The 17,505-nt window shown below is 42.6% G+C and overlaps 1 protein-coding gene across 3 annotated transcripts in view; it reads left to right on the top strand.

Moving 5' to 3' along the window:
• LOC131225715 (autophagy-related protein 18g-like) overlaps positions 1-16,939 on the top strand; it is a 54,350-nt gene extending 37,411 nt beyond the window's left edge. For 2 of the 3 annotated variants that reach the window (XM_058221291.1, XM_058221294.1), the window contains 8 exons: positions 9,265-9,726; positions 10,215-10,661; positions 11,180-11,425; positions 11,957-12,778; positions 13,069-13,244; positions 13,933-14,066; positions 14,903-15,544; positions 16,142-16,939. In XM_058221291.1, coding sequence (XP_058077274.1) covers positions 9,265-9,726; positions 10,215-10,661; positions 11,180-11,425; positions 11,957-12,778; positions 13,069-13,244; positions 13,933-14,066; positions 14,903-15,544; positions 16,142-16,149 — 2,937 coding nt within the window. In that variant the 3' untranslated portion in view covers positions 16,150-16,939. The remainder of the gene's footprint in view (positions 1-9,264; positions 9,727-10,214; positions 10,662-11,179; positions 11,426-11,956; positions 12,779-13,068; positions 13,245-13,932; positions 14,067-14,902; positions 15,545-16,141) is intronic. The other variant, XM_058221293.1, reaches the window with a different exon arrangement.
• Positions 16,940-17,505: the final 566 nt, after the last annotated feature.

The raw sequence follows: 17,505 nt of genomic DNA, 5'->3' as shown, positions 1-17,505 counted from the left end.
TTTACCTAATCCCTTTTATTGGAAACGGTTAGTTGATTCATGTATTTATTTGAACATTCTTTAACCTAATTATACATGCATCTAGGATTAGGTCATCACATGTCCCTGCATTAGTTTTGGTATCAGAACCTAGTTTTTAGCGTAGGTTGGTTTATCGACAATCCCTCTTTTTGATGGAAATTTTCTAAAGAACTCATTTGCCCCAAAAAGAAAATAAAAAATAAAAATCGTAGAGCTTTTAGCGCTCCGCCCCGAACCCCGGGTTGGGGCCGCGTATTGACTCTGCGAAGGGGACATATTTTGTTGAGTTTAGTTAGCCATTTTTTTCTTAGGTTTTGTTGAGTCCCCATATAGATCTAGGTCATATAGGGTAGTTATATTGCATTGGTGTCATTATTTTTACCCTTTCTCACACATAGATCTAGGACCATTCACTTGTCATTCCTGGTGTATGCCCACACGCATTGGTCATGGATTCGGTCTCCATTACACCATGGACTCCGATCAATTTGCGAAGGCTATGGAGGGCCTAACTATGAGAATAGATCAATAGTTTCGAACCTTAAGGGATGATATCACGTATCAGTTTGCGAATCAGGATGGTAGGTTCAAGCGTCTAGAGGAGAGAGTTGTGCGTCTAGAGGTTGGTATTCCAACCGCCACTATAGATGGAGCCCAAGCGACCCTGGACACCGGGATTGTTGATCAGTCCCAAGTTGTGGGCCCTGATCTGCCTAGGGATGGTTTGGGCGTAAGCCAGTTCGGGGGCCTGACAACAGGCACGATGGGGTATATCCATTACCACCCACACTTAATCTTGATCTTATTCTTCCTAGCCAATGGGAGGGCCATCATGGGGTGCGTCGTCAGCACCCCCAGAGATATCATGAGTACGAGGACCCTGTTGCTAAGGTCATGAAGGGCATCAAGGTTGACGCCCCCAATTTTGATGGGAGATTGAACCCCAAAGTTTTTTTCTACTAGTTAGCAAACATGGACCACTTCTTTGAGTGGCACGGTTTGCTAGACCCACGACAAGTCAGTTTCGCCAAGATAAAATTGGTGGGCCAGGCAAAACTATATTGGGGAAATGTGGAGCATCGCCGTGAGCGATTTGGAAAGGGGCCAGTTCTTTTTTGGATTGAGATGAAAGAGTTGCGAGAGAAGTATGTCCCCTTTCTTATAAGCAGAGGTTGTTGGATCAATGGCACATTTTGTGCAAAGGATCCATAATAGTGACGGAATACATCGCCAAGTTTGATGAATATATGATGAGGTGCGATATGAATGAGGACCCTACTGTGGTTCTCTCCCGTTTCTGTATAGGCCTTAGGCCTGAGCTTCAGCAGGAGCTCACACTTGACATGGTCACCAGTCTGGAACACGCTTACCAAGTGGTGCATGAACTAGAGCACCGCGTGCGCCAGTCCAATGTGAGGGGGATTGATTTTCGACCTACTACGCCTAGAGTAGCTCCACAGGGAGCGAGACCCTAGGTTAGAATTCAACCCAAAGCTCAACCTCGTACCCAGCCAGTCAATAAAAATTGAAGTAACAATATGGCTAGACCAAGTACTAGGCCCACGATGCTAGGGCAGTGCTACCGCTGTGGTGGCATGGGTCACATCGCTGTCGAGTGTTCAAATAAGGGTGGGCGCATTGCCTTTGTTTTCGAACACCTCACAGAAGAAGAAGTGGCAGATAAAGTTGATGGTGACTAGGATGATGAAGAGATCATTATACCCTCCCTTGAACCGGCTAGTGATGTCGAGGATGATACTGTGGCTGTCCAGATGAAGGAAAGCGAAGATTGGAGCGGAACTACCATTTTCCGTGCGGAGAAAAGAGTTGCAAAGTGATCATAGACAGCGGGAGCTATGAGAATGTAGTTTCCCCAGTTACTTTGAGTCGACTGAGGTTGAAACCAGTCCCTCACCCTAACCCATATAGAGTTTCTTAGGTGGACACGACATCCCTCCCTGTGACCCAGCGATGCCTTGTTCCGATTGAGCTTGGATCATACAGGGACAAGTTGTGGTGATGTGGTCACGATGGACATTGGTCATATCATCTTGGGAAGGCCATGACTTTATGACAAAGATGTTATAATATTCAGGCGTACGAATAATTGTTTATTTAAGCATGAAGGAAAGAAGATTGTCTTAAGCCCGCTTCCTCCCAAATCATCAATAGGAGTGAAAGATGTTGCCTCCCCAGGCGGTCTTAAGAGTCAAAGGGCGCCTCAGTTGAAGTCTCTCCATATCATAGATGCTAAGGAGTTTGAGAGAGAGACCAAGGCTGAAACTATGGTGTACGGCCTACTGGCTAGGGAGAGTACACCTGAGGTTGCTATGGGGATACCGCAGGAGGCTCGTCTGGTCCTAGAGGAGTTTCGAGATGTCTTTCCTAAGGACCTTCCAGACGAGCTTCCACTGATGCGAGACATTCAACATGCGATAGATCTTATCCCAGGGGCGACCCTACCAAACCTCCCTCACTACAGAATGAACCCCACCGAGCATGTTGAGTTGAAGAGGCAGGTGGATGGATTGCTTAAAAGGGGATTCATTCGTGAGAGTCTAAGCCTATGCGCCGTGCCCGCACTTCTTACGCCCAAGAAAGACGACACATGGCACATGTGTGTTGATAATAGAGCAATAAACAAGATCGCTGTCAAGTATCGGTTTTCCATCTCAAGGCTTGATGACATGCTTGACATGATGGCCACCTATACTATCTTTTCGCCCGGGAGATGAATGGAAAACTTCCTTCAAGATGAAGGGTGGGCTGTACGAGTGGCTAGTTATGCCCTTTGGGTTTACCAATGCCCCAAGTACGTTTATGAGAGTGATGACCCAGGTGTTGCGACCCTTTATGGGCACTTTTTTAGTTGTGTACTTCGATGATATCGCCATCTATAGTATGTCCCCTAGCCAGCACATCGAGCACTTGAGGCAGGTCTGCAATGCCATACGCGCAGAAAAGATCTATGCGAACCTCAAGAAGTATTTCTTTTTGACTTCCCGTGTTATCTTCCTGGGGTTTGTCGTATCGTTAGAGGGTATGTCTGCAGACCCTGAGAAAGTCAAGGCCATTATCAATTGGCCTGAGCCGCGTACCATACACGACGTGGGAAGCTTTCATGGCCTAGCTACATTCTATTGGCGGTTTATCCCAGATTTAGCTCGATTATGGCTCCCATCATAGGTTGCATACGAAAATGGGAGTTTCAATGGATTAAAGTCGCGGCACGGGCTTTCTCAGAAATTAAGAAGAAGATGACAGAAGCGCCAGTCATGTGTCTACCTGACTTTACCAAAGCCTTTGAGGTAGCATGTGACGCGTCAGGAATTGCCATAGGCAAAGTGTTAAGCCAAGAGGGACATCTTGTGGCCTTTTTCAGTGAGAAGCTGAATGAGGCTAAACAACGTTACTCCACTTATGACAAGGAGTTCTATGTGGTTGTGCAATCATTGCGCCATTGGCAGCATTATTTATTATCGCAAGAATTCGTCCCGTTCTCTGATCATGAGGCCTTGAAATATTTAAGCTCTCAAAAGAAGTTGAGCCCTAAGCATGCCAAGTGGGCACAATTTCTTCAAGAGTACACATTTGTGCTTAAGCACAAGGTCGGAAAAGAGAATAAGGTTGCTGATGCGCTTAACCGTCGTATCACGACACTGCAGTCCATGAGTATTGAAGTTACAGACTTTGAGCAACTTAAGGGTGAGTACTCAAACTGTCCTGATTTTGGGATCATTTATGCGTCATTGTCTAGTGACCCGCCCTCGAGGAGTGCGGAGTTCGTCCTTACAGATGGATATCTTTATAGAGGGGATAAGCTCTGTATCCCATGCACATCCCTCCGCGATTTTCTAGTTTGGGAGTTGCATGCTGGAGGGATGGCAGGTCACTTTGGTCTAGATAAAACAGTTGCCCTCGTGTCTAATCGTTTCTATTGGCGTAATCTCTAGCGAGATGTGGCTAAGATTGTAGGGCAGTGTCGGACATGTCAACTGGTGAAGCAGAGGAAGCAAAATACAGGTTTATATACTCATTTGCGAGTTCCATATGCCTCGTGGCAAGATGTAAGTATGGACTTCGTGCTTGGGCTTCCCAAGACTATTCGTAAGCACGACTCCATACTCGTGGTTGTTGATCGATTTTCTAAGATGGCTCATTTCCTACCCTGTTATAAGACCTCAGATGCCTCTCATGTTGTTAAGTTATTCTTTTAGGAGGTTGTGCGACTCCATGGAGTACCTAGATCCATTGTGTTTGACAAAGATACTAGGTTCACTAATTATTTTTGGAAGACTCTCTGGCATCTTTTGGGTAAGAGGCTCCAGTTTTCTTCAGCATATCATCCCCGGTTAGATGGTCAAACAGAGGTAGCGAACCGTAGCCTAGGGAATTTGTTAAGATGTCTGGTTGGATACCACTATAGGACCTGGGACACTGTTCTTCCCACAACAGAGTTCGCGTATAATTCTTCAGTGAACAGGTCCACAAGAATGAGCCCTTTTGAAATTGTTTTAGGTCTTAGACCCCGAGCCCCCATAGATTTGATCCCCATGGCTACCCCACAACGTCCTTCCGAGTTAGGAGAGTCCTTCCCCCAACATATACATGTAATGCATAGTGAGATCAGGAGGAAGATTAATTCAAGTAATAAACATTATAAACTTTCTGCTGACACTCACAGGAGATTTAGAGAATTTCAACCTGGAGATGACGTCATGGTTCATATTAGGTTTGATCGGTTTCCACCTAGATTCGTGAAGAAGCTTCGTGCCCGTAGCATAGGCCCACATAAATTTGTGAAAAGGTTGAGGTCTAGTGCTTATGTTGTTGATATCCCTGCTACCATGGGCATCAATTCCACATTTAATGTGGAAGATTTAGTTCCCTTTCACAAGCCATTACCTCTATCCACTGGTTCCCCTGTTTCTTCCTAGAAACACCCACCCAACATATATGGACCTTGGCCACAGCCTGATCTTCCTCTACCCATCTTACCTTCTCTTCCACCTGCACCAAGAAGAGACCAGATAGAGGAAAGTTTGGACTCCGAGGCAGTTTCCACTCGCTCCGGGGGTTTCTAAAAATTCCTAGTCAAATAGAGGAGCATGCCCATTACAGTAACTCTTGGATCACGGAGACAAAGCTGCAGCGCATCGACCTCAATTTGCTCGAGAGATACAGGAGTTCACTTTCGCCAATAGCGTATTCTTCCTACCCGAGGAGAATTGATGCGGACATCAGTGGTGCACCCTTTAAAGTGTACCAGAGGAGGAGGTGTCGCCAACAAAATACCGAAGTGGAGTAGTTGATGTGGATGGACGCCGGGTGCATCGGACCCACTTTCTAACGCGCTACGAGTGTAGGAGCGGCATAACCACACCCTGACCATAGATCAATGGGTCAGGGTCGGATTTCACACCCTATTACATGGGTGTTTTAATTTTAGACGTTTTTGTTCTTTTTCTTGTTTCGAGGGCTTTATTGCACTTTCTTTATTTTTTTTCCGTCTTTTTGTTATTTTTCTTGTTTTCAGGCGCCTTAGTGTACTTTTACTTTTTCCATAGCTTATATATACGTTGTGAGAAACCCTATTTTCATTATCATTAAAAGAATAGAAATTTGTATCTTTTCTTCCTCTTTATTCAAGATATTAGGGTTTTAGGATTGACCCTTAGGTATTGAGGATTTCACCCTGATTTCAGGTTTCCTTCTTTCTAGATCTTTGAGGTGCATGAAAAGGTAAGAATTATCCTCCTTTTCTTTTGACGACAAAGGACTTGTACTTTCTTCATCTCGAACCCTTCATTCTCCACCCCCTTCGTTCCTCTCTGGATACCCCCCTTCTAGTTTGAACGAAAAAAAATTGATGGTTAGTCAATATAATTAGATCCAAACTCGGAAGGACTCTCCTCATATCCCTAGATCCTCCATTTTTACTGTTTACATGATTTTATGCTAAGGGGCATGATCCTGACGGAATGACCTCATCTTTATATTGAGATTTACCTAATCCCTTTGATTGGAAATGGTTAGTTGATTTGTGTATTTATTTGAACATTCTTTAACCTGATTATACATGCATCTAGGATTAAGTCATCACATGTCCCTACATCATTCTCCCTTCTGGTCTTAATCCTTATATAGTAGCTATTGGACTATAAGATCCTTCATATAGAAACTGGGAGCATCATGAAAGCCAGATGTGGCCCACATAGCACAACGACAAATCTCATTCTTGGCTAAAGTATCCATTGTAAATTCATTAAAAAAAATTAAAAATATATTTTTATAACAAATTCCTTAAGGACGGACTTGTTTGGATTCATGGAAAGGAAAGGAAACATTGTTTCCCATGAAACTCATTTGTCATTGTTTGTCAAGCCTTTCTTTGTGTGAATTTGTGGGAAACACAATTTCATACTTTCTATCTTTGTTGGAAGATTGACAAATTTATTTTCCTCCTCCATCCCTGAGAAAGGCATTTTCTCACGATGGAAGGAAAATGGATTTCTTAAGGGTTAAGCCCAAATGTGCTAATTTGTGAAATGAGCCATTGTCCATCTTTGGTTATACCCCACACTTGCCATTATTTCACGTACCAATGTGCCACGTGTCACCATCCACCTTATCTTACGCCCCACATGTAAAGCATCCCACGTGTGACACCATTCTTCTTCTCTTGTACCTCACATGCTAATGTGCCGCATGTATCGCCATTCAGCTTCTCTTGTGCCCCACATGTGCAAAGCATTCCGTATGCGCCTATTTGCCACATGCCATCGGCCAACTTCAATCACTCCAAATATGCCACATATGGCTATGGTGCCAATGTGTACAATTACTGCCATCTAGCTTCAAGCGCCATGTGTCAAATGTGCCAATGTGTATTTGATACCACATGTGCCATTGTGCAGCTTCAAGCATGTTGCGTGTACCACACGTCAACTCCAAGCTCCCTCATATGTCGCATATGCCACATGTGCTACCATTCATCTTCAAGCATCTGACATGTGCCATGCTAATCTAGCATATGCTAGTGACTACCTAGAATTTTTTTCACAAGATTTTTTTTTGGCCAAACAATTTGAAAATAGATCATATTTCTAGGAAACTTTTGTTGGTAAACAAACGAGTTAAACAATGTTTCCTTTCCCACAGTTTCCTGGAAATAAAGTTTCCAAGAAGCACTATTTACTTTCCCATGCTTTCCATGAATCCAAGCAGGCCCTTAAGGTTTTTGTTATTCCTGGATAATATTACAATAAAAACACGATATTTTAAAATCTGATGATATTTTGAAAATCTCGCGATGATATCTTTTAGTGTATTTTTCTCACTATTATCATGAGATTTTCGAAGTCACCACGATATTTATCACACTACCGCATAGATCAGTTAACCGCAAGTGCGGGCATTGAACAATGCTTGGGAAACTTAGGTGAACATGGGTTTGTATTTTGAAGAAAAAGCACTCTGTAGGGCTCCCTTTTATTCAGGGATGTTAATAGAAGAAATGAAAGTTTAATGGATCAGTTTAGTTGCTTTCTGCACTCTGCTTTGAACTATTTACACTGCAATATTGTATGTCCTTCTAACCTTTTTCCTTACCGAGTTTACTTCTTTTACTGCCTTAGGAGTTAGCAGATGTGTTTTGAATGCTTTGCAAGCTTAGCAATTATTAACCATCATTCTTGCCTTTTCATTTATTTATTTAACACTAAACTGAAGTGCTGTAAGTTGCATCCTAGTTTTATTATTATGTTGCATTCTGAGGTCTGATAAATATTATAAATTCTGTCTTTTGAGTATTTAAAACTAGCACTGTCAATCCCGATGGACCTGGCCTGATTTAACGGATCTGCATCCCATATTTTCGACTTGTAAAGAAATCAGGTTAGCTTCCTGCCTAACCTTTTGGAGCTGGTTAAAAATTGGGTCTAGTCAGTTTGGGTCAGTTCCATGTGATGGACCTGATTAAAGTCTGGTTGGATTTGTCTAGTCCAGTCTGTTAAGTTTGTGACAACACAACCATTACACACACACACACACACACACACACACGGAACTCATGCGAACTTTTTTGAGAACTCATCATGATGTGACTCCAAAATCTGAACGGTCCATGTGAAGCAGCACCTCATGAAACCCCCTGGGCCCAATTTTTACTTTGATCCAAAACTTTGGTGGGCCATGAAAAATGAAAACAGTTTCCTCCCTTGATTTGCATTTCTCTTTGCTATGGCCCACCAGAAGTTTAGACCAGGGTGAAAATTTGTCCCTTGGGGTTTCATGGGATTCCACATCACATGGACCGTTCGGATCAGACGCCCATGACACATGTGCAAAGGTGCGCAGGTGAGCATGACTCTCTCTCTCTCTCTCTCTCTCTCTCTCTCTCTCTCTCTCTCTATATATATATATATATATATATATATATATATATATATATCAATGAAAAAAATATATTGATGGTTTTATAGCAATAAAATGAGGTTTCCTAAGCCACACACATGTGAGAGAGCCTATTTACACACCATGCACATGTCAAAGTGGTACATCTATGTGCGATCTCATCCATCCATTGGGCTGGCCGAACCATGTAAGTGCTCTTATTTTTTCTCAAACCTAACTTGAAACCAAGATCCAAAGGCCTGATGTGTACCTGAACCTGATTGGGCGTGGGTTTGGGTATTCAAGAACTAGACCCAGGCCCACACCCAAACCCGATTAAAAAACCCAACCCAACCAGTTGACAGCCTTATGTAAGACATTTTCACTGTGGCAATCCACTGAAGTATTTCATGTTTGGTTATTTGAAGGTTGCTACCTTTCAAAAAAAGGGGAGCTCCACAAGCTTGCAGGTCTGGTCCGTCTATCATTGCAGTACCAACTTGGCATGTGCGGGCAACATCCAAACTTTCATCAGGCTGGCCTCACTATTTAGATGCCTTGACCCAAGGTTGGGCTGCAATGTAGGAAACAAATGAACAACAGCTTAGGAAAACTGGCCAAGTTTTTTCTTCGATTGTCAATTTGTTTCTTAAATTGTGGCCTACTTGATTAGTTGATTGGACTTATTCTTGGGCCAGGGCACATGCACATGTGGCGACACAGAGGGATTGGGGTCTACATGCTGTTGAATTAGCAAACCTATATACTTTATACCGAGCAATCTCAGTCATCGTATATTTCAATAAGTTTGCCAGCATTTACGGTCTTAAACTATTCTGACCCAAACAGGTAATATGGGCTGGCTTTGACAAGCTGGAGCTTGGTCCATCAGCCTTCAGACACGTCCTTTTACTGGGTTACTCCAATGGATTTCAAGTCATTGATGTTGAGGATGCCTCCAATGTCTGCGAACTGGTTTCAAAGCGCGATGGCCAAGTTACATTCTTACAGATGCTGCCAATTCCGTCGAAATCAGAGGCTCATGAGGGATTTAGATCGTTGCATCCCTTACTGCTGGTTGTTGCAGGTGATGAAGCGAACAGCTCTGGTGGGCTTCATGGTGGCCATTTGAGTGGTCAGATTAGGGAAAATATCAGTGAATCTCACCAGGGAATTTATGTTTCTACTCCCTCAACTGTTCGGTTTTACTCACTAAGATCTGACGGTTATGTGCATGTTCTGAGGTTCCGATCTGCTATATACATGATCCGATGCAGTCCTCGGATAATCGCTGTGGCTCTTGCGTCACAAGTAAGCAGCACAAATGATTCATTTAGAAAAAAAAAAAAAAAAGAGGCATAAGGTAGAAATATTTGTATGGTCAATTTAAAGGAATGAGATACTTCCTTTTGAACCATCATTGGTATTGGTTGGGCCTACCTTTTGATAGCCTAACCAATTGATCTGGTAAACCTCATCACTGGATGGGCCATGCTTTGATATCTCTCTCCTATCAGATGATTGTAGCCATCCGGTGGAATTGGACAATCAAACACAGTTTCCCACACTTAACCTACCTAAATTGGATGGTTAGGATCATCCGAAGAAGGGGAATTTTTGCTCTCTCTAATTCAACATGGGACCCATCATATGAATGATTTGCATCTCAAAAGTTGGGGTCCACATTCTAAGTTTGTCGGCCTGAGAAAATTCTCTATTGAACATTATTTACTAATTTTATTCTACAGATGGAGCTAGATGTTCAAGGATTACTGATCAGTTGCCTTCTCTCATGCCAGATCTACTGCTTTGATGCTGCCACTTTCGAGAATAAATTCAGTGTGCTGACTTATCCCATGCCCCAGGGAGGACAAGGGGTAGTTGGTGTCAACATTGGGTATGGCCCGATGGCTGTGGGTCCAAGGTGGTTAGCTTATGCGTCAAACAACCCTCTCTTTTCAAACACGGGCCGCCTTAGCCCCCAAAATCTTACACCCTCTCCAGGTATGAATCCGTCTACTTCCCCCAGCAGTGGGAGCTTTGTGGCTCGTTGCGCCATGGAGTCCAGCAAGCAGTTAGCTGCTGGAATAATCAATCTGGGTGACATCGGATACAGAACCTTGTCTAAGTACTGTCAGGAGCTTTTACCTGATGGATCTAACTCTCCCTCATCTTCAAACTCAAGCTGGAAAGTTGGTAAAGTTGAATCAGCAGTCCATCCAAATGAAACAGATAATGCAGGAATGGTTAGTTATAGAGAATGTGCCATAGGATTGCAATTATTTTATCTTTGGGGACTATAGCAGGTTGCATAAACATTTTCTTGTTGTGCCTTGTTCTCCACTTTCTGAATGGTGGTGGCTCATCCATCATACATGTGGAATATCCGTATGTCAATCCAGACTGTCCAAATTGTGGGTCCCATCGTGGATGGAGCATAGCCCAAAAGTTATGCTGGTTTGGGTCTTATATTTGATTGAATTTGGACTGCTCACGATTTTCTTTCTAACCATCTCTATTTGATGGGCACCGCCAACTGGATCGTTTGGATCATTCAATAAGTGTGACTTTGTAATGTACTCTGGGAAAAGTGGGCCATGATTTGGATGGTTTGGATGGATGTACATCTATGCTTATGGTGACTGAATCACCCCCACATCAGAAATGGGGGGAGAGTACATGATAGTCTAGCCCCTATTTTTACATTAGATAGGTTGATTTTATTTTTTTTGTTTCTTTTCCATTGAAATTAGTTTTGTTGCAGGTTGTTGTAAAGGATTTTGTTTCAAAGGCCATTATTTCACAATTTAGAGCCCATACCAGTCCAATATCCGCACTATGTTTTGATCCGAGTGGGACCCTTTTGGTTACTGCCTCTGTACATGGACACAATATAAATGTGTTTCGTATTATGCCATCCCGTGTAGAGAACCGTTCAAGCACCATGCAGGATAATTGGAGTTCATCTCATGTGCATCTATACAGGCTATATCGAGGGCTAACAACAGCTGTAAGTAGTGAATGCTTTATTTATCTGATACTTAGTGCTGCATGCCCTCTCTTTTTGTGAGGGATTATTTGGTGCTGAGCCTCATCAACATGTACCTTGCTGGCGCTGGATTCTGTACAAATGGGGTCCATACAAATGGGGTCCATAGTTTAGTGATTCTAACCATTGATTTTTTGGGCCCCAACGTGGATCTAGGATGCCCTGAAAATCTTCTAGAGTGAAGATCCTAAACCTTATATGTTATATCTTTGGCCTACTTCCCATTGAATGTGGACCATTGCTAATTTTTATTTTTCCTTAATCGTCTATTTGTAAGCCACTGATGTAACATTAGGGTATTCCAAGCTGGAAAATTTTGGGCATACCATCCACTGTAGAGCCACCAGATAAGAGCATGGATCACCGTTCCGTGGGCTCCATATGCACGAAATCATGCATCTTAGTGAACTATATATTTGCTGAGACTTGGAACTGTAGAATACCTCATTGACTGTGGTCATTGGTTCCTATGTTTTCCTGTTGCTGTAACAGGTCATACAGGACATCTGTTTTAGTCATCATAGTCAGTGGGTCGCTATTGTTTCATCGAGGGGAACATGCCACATTTTTGTGCTCTCGCAATTCGGTGGTGACGTCGGGCTCCAGACACAAAGCTTTCATACTGATGCTCCAGTCCTACCTATTCTATCAAAGTCATGGTGGTCAACTCCATCTTACATGATAAACCAGCTACCTCATCCGCCTCCACCGCCTATAACACTTTCCGTAGTGAGCAGAATAAAATATGGTAGTTCCGCATGGCTAAATACAGTTACCAATGTTGTTGCTTCTGCGACTGGAAAGATATTTGTGCCATCCTGTGCTGTTGCTGCTGCTTTCCATGATTCCATTCATCACAATCTCCAGCCAGTTCGATCAAAGGCCAACTCGTTGGAGCAATTGCTGGTTTACTCGTCATCTGGTCATGTAATTCAGCATGAACTTGTACCATCATTGGAGGTTGAGTCATGGGACAGCACTGCAAGAAGTGGCCCAGGTTCCTCCATGCCAGCTCAATATGAAGAGTTGCGGGTGAATGCTGAACCTGTTCAATGGTGGGATGTTTGCCGAAGATCAAACTGGCCAGAAAGAGAGGAAAGTCTTTCAAGCATTACCTTTGATAGACAAGAAACTGGAGAGATAGTCATGGAAACTTCTGATTATGAAGATAATGATACAAAATACTCGAAATCATTTAACAATAGTGTTGTGGGAAAAAATATGATGAAAACCAGTGATAGATCCCATTGGTACCTTTCCAATGCTGAGGTGCGGATAAGCTCGGGGAGGATACCAATATGGCAGAACACCAAGGTACTCAACTTGATTTGTCCTTTTTGGGGACCAGCCAACAAATGCTGATGGGAATGTGTGTCCACCACTTAGAATGAGAATGGAATGCTAGTGGGTCTGGCCCATCATCATTCAATTTTCATTTTGGGCACAGTTTCTCGACAAGAGCATTTTGGGGGACAGGCCAACATCTCTGCCATTGTAGAATGTTCCTGGGCTAGGGCATGTTCGATACACACATGGACTATTTAAGGATGTTCCTGGGTATTGATATTCTAAGTTTGGATACAATCATTTGAAATTTGTTGCAGGTTTGCTTCTATATGATGATTTCTTCAAAGGCTAATGAGAGGAAGCCTGGGAATGATTATTCTGGTGGAGAGATCAAAATTGAAAAGGTCCCAGTTCATGAGGTTGAAATAAGGCAGAAGGATCTATTGCCTGTTTTTGAGCATCATCAAAGCATTCAACCAGATTGGAACGGCAGGTGATGTTTGTACCTCAGTTGTAGTTTCTGATGCATGTTGTCTATTTATCTGATATTTTATAGGAGTTATGCTCTGTCCATAAATGCATGGATGAGGTGGGATCCTCAGGTGGGCCATGCCATGTGGATTCCCTGCTAAAATGTCAGGCATGCCCAATAATTAGGCGAGCCCCAGTTCGTTGAATGTGGATAGTCAGCCAACTCTTTAGCCATCCCATTTTTCATATAATATGGCCCAGATGATGGTTGGAGTCCTGATTTTGGAGGTGGGGAATCCATGTTATGGACTGACCTGATGGATGGTTTGGATCTCATACTCATGTTGGAATGTGTGGCAGCACGTGGATCACAAGCCATCCACACAACTGTGGGCTTTTAGTAGGAGTTCCTTGTAGTGAAATCTTGAAGTTAATATCTTGCTGAAAATTGACCAAGGCTCTGTTGATGCATCGCTGGATATGCATGTTAATGACCGTTGGGCTAATACTGAAAAAAGAAAAATCAGTCATCTGTTGGTCATGAAAAATCTGCAGGATATATTCACCTTTGCATATTTCTAACATGCATAGTCTATTATATTTACACATCTTCACTTGAATTTTCAACAAGTCATCTCCACAAAAAGTTGTCTAACGTATGGAATCATAACATTTCTTGAATTGGTTGGGAGTCGATTGCTTTTTTGTAGGGGCCTTATTAGAGGAAGATATATGATTGCTTCAACTTCAGATACTCACCAAACTAAAGACAAATTCATGAAGGGGACGGTTGTTGGTCATTCTAAATCTGCATCAGTGGAAGTGGTGGAAAGCTTAGATATTGGTAAGAGCAGCATTTGTATTAGTGTAATGCTAAAGTGATTCTCTCAAGGAGAGATTGACGGTGCAAATCAAGTCATCCATTCCAGTGTGACATGCAAATATGTGATCCGATCCAGTTGGTGGGTGCCACCATGAAAATTCTATCTCAAAAAATGGTTGAGAAACTATCAGTCGAATGTAGACCATTGGTCATCTTTTTTCTCAGTCTCCATTTTTCTCATGCATGTGTAGCCCAATCTGATGAGTTCACCAGACTAACTGGGCTAGAGCATGTTCTGTTTGGAACCCAACTAATGGACTGGCTATTTTACACGTGCCGCAAATTGCCTCTTCAGTCTATCCTTGTGCAAATCCATGTTGCACTTCTCTTCGTATTAAAGTTCTAGTTATTTGCTCTATTTGTAGTATATCAAGATCACTATTTTCGGACCTGGAGCTTCACACACAGATATCACATGCAATTTTGACAAACACCTTTGTGGAAGACAGCACATACAAAATCTGGACTACTCATCCTTTGGGTGAGCCGTGGCTCGATAATCACTCCAGTTGGTTGATCCTAACCATTTGATTGGAAGAGCTTTGGGGATTAAATGAGAGGCTAGAAAAAAGTAGACGAATGTTTCACATTCATTGAACAGAAGTCATCCATTGCAGTTTAGATTGTCCAACTGGTGTTGATTTATTTATCTGCCTATGGGGCATACATGGCAAGGTCTGTAGGGTCGGAACTTGTACAAGTGTGTCATGTGCCCATGGAAATGTGTGTGACAACTGCATGTGATATTAGCTCGTAACTTACAAACTCCTTACTTTTGGCTTCAACACCTGCATTAGGGTCAACAAAGACAACTGAGAAGGTGCTTCGGTTGGATCAAACAAGTTTGGTGGGCCCTTATGTACCTAATGGGTTTCAGCCAATGGAGAGGCCGATTCTGCACGGATCTGTACAGACCTCGTCTGTACTGGGCCATCTTGCGAACAAGATAGATGGTGAAAGAACAGGACGTTCAATGTCTGCATCACACCAATTGAATACATCCACTAGGACACCGAGCATAAACTCCTCTGACCAAGATTGCACAACTTTTCTTTTTGAACAATCTAACAAGGGTGATGGTAGTGTTGAAAATGAGCCAACCTCTCCTGGGAATAGCTCACTCTCTGTTGGAAGACCCCTCTCTTTGAAGAAAGTCGTTGCTAATGAAGCCTTGAAGGCATCTAGTTCTAACCACTCTGCCTCAAGTTCAAACAATTATACAGTGGTGATGGGGCGAGTGGGTTCGCATAATTCACCAGATTTTGCAAAATATTTCCACGAAGGCTATTGTAAAGTAACAGAGCTCGATGATTGCTGTGAGTTAAATGATGTCGTCACTGATGTGGACAGCAGCATCAGCCACTGCAAGAGAGAGAAACCCAAGGAAGATAGGGACCATGATGACGTGTTTGGAGGCCTATTTGTTGTCTGCGGAGAAGGTAGAAACCCCAAAACCAAATAAAAATATCAGTGCCTTAAGTGCCAACGTACAATGGGGTTTGTCTGCATGATAGCATATGAGTCAGCCCCACTAATGGTGCCAAAGAAGGCAAAAATTTTCCCCAGCCTGATAGATCTGATTATATCCTCCCACTTTATTGAAATTTGAGAAACTGCTAATATCACATGCACTCAATAGGGACGTGGTACATGTGTATGAACAAGGATCTCAGTTATCGGGCTGCCATGGATGGGCCATAGCCCAAATCCAACTACACAATGGAGTACTTTTGTCCATTGAATGTTAGCCGTTGGTTCACTTTTTTTCCTGCTCCATCTTCCTGAAAAATTGGCCAATCAATTAGGATCACCCGGTCCTATGGGTGTGATTTTGGCTTATTAGACAGCCCATCCATGATTGGGCCTTCAAGATGAGTGGCTTGGATGTCATACACATTTACGATGTTCCCCCATGGAGCAGTTATTGAGATTCACCTGTTGATAATATCAGCATTCATCTTTGAATATTTTTAGTTACTTTGTTGTGTGTTTGCTTGCATCACCCAATTCATGGTTTTGATTTATAAACTGTGTAGCAGATTGATTGGTCCCTGGCAATCCCAACCATGTACAGAAAAGTGGAACCCACGCCATGCTTTTGTATTCACATCTCAAAATCTTATATCAAGGTCAGTTTCATATATATAAACATGTATCCTTTAGAATAAAGGTCCAAGGAGAGGGTTTCCTAAAGCCCCCTTTGAATGGACAGTTTTAAGTCCTAGGACTCCACTTCTGCTTCTCATTCTTCTACAATCCGAACACTACTACCAAGATCAAAGAGAGACTGATTCTAGTAAGACAAATAAATTCGATGTACAAAAAAATAAAAATAAAGGAAAAGAGACTGACACTTAAACACAGTCACCTGGGTCGAAGTCACTGCCTCTCTTTCTCGTGTACATGTTGTTGATGGAGATTTCCAGAAGTCACGGTCTTTAGCTTTTGGACTTGCGGAAAGTTTGGGTTCTTTGGTTGATTTACGTACAAAGGAGTTGGGGGGTCTACATCCTCTACCAGGAGACACTTTCTATCATGTCTGATGGTTGTACCGATGAACTCCAAATTTCACAGGTTCTTTGCTAAGCTGATGGGTGCGTTCAACATTCCTTCACATTGATTGTATATGTTTTTATTTGTTGTTTGATTTGTGAAGGATTTGGCATGTTGCTATGGCTAGGCCTGTATCAGGATATATTTCTTTAGTACCCAGAAAGTAAAAAACAAATAAAAATACTGATTATGCTGCTACTTTGGGAGAGTCTTATATATGTATGGATGCTTGTACAGGATGTCTTCAGTATTATGAGGAGAATATATGGCCGGTTAGTGTAGTGGTTGAATCCAATTATTTTGGGAATGCCTCTGCTCATATTTTACAATTTGGAATCATAATTAGGGTCTATTTGGGAAGGAAATCCTCCAAGCTTGGATTCCCACCAAATCAGGATTGAGTTTGCGGGTGTCCTTCCAAAATGGACCCCCAATCTTTCTTTTGTAGGCATATAGCCCTGGTTAAAAGACTTGGCGACTTTGTGACTTGACGCCCTACTCATTGGACCCTGAGTTGAGTCACAACTCGCCCGAGCCAGGGTGACTCACCCGAGTCGGGGGTGACTTTGTGTATCAAGCTGGATAGGGTCTTAACTGAGTCCAAGTCAACTCGGATGAGTGGCCCAAACCAGGGCTGAATCAACCTTACCTGAGTCAGGGTGACTCAGGATATTGAGCTGGATTGGATCTAACTGAGTCCAAGTCGACTTTGATGAGTGTCATTTTGGTAAAGTAACTTTCTCAAAGGAAAAAAAAAGAACAAAAAAGAAAGAAAGAAAAAAGAAGCTCTTATTTGAATTAAGAACAACATTTTAGTAAAACATTTAAATAAGAGTTTTTTTAATTA

Source organism: Magnolia sinica, chromosome 14, assembly GCF_029962835.1.
Source record: "Magnolia sinica isolate HGM2019 chromosome 14, MsV1, whole genome shotgun sequence".
Classification (NCBI taxonomy): domain Eukaryota; kingdom Viridiplantae; phylum Streptophyta; class Magnoliopsida; order Magnoliales; family Magnoliaceae; genus Magnolia; species Magnolia sinica.
The sequence above is the reverse complement of the archived record's forward strand: the minus strand, read 5'-3'. Positions and strand labels throughout refer to the sequence as shown.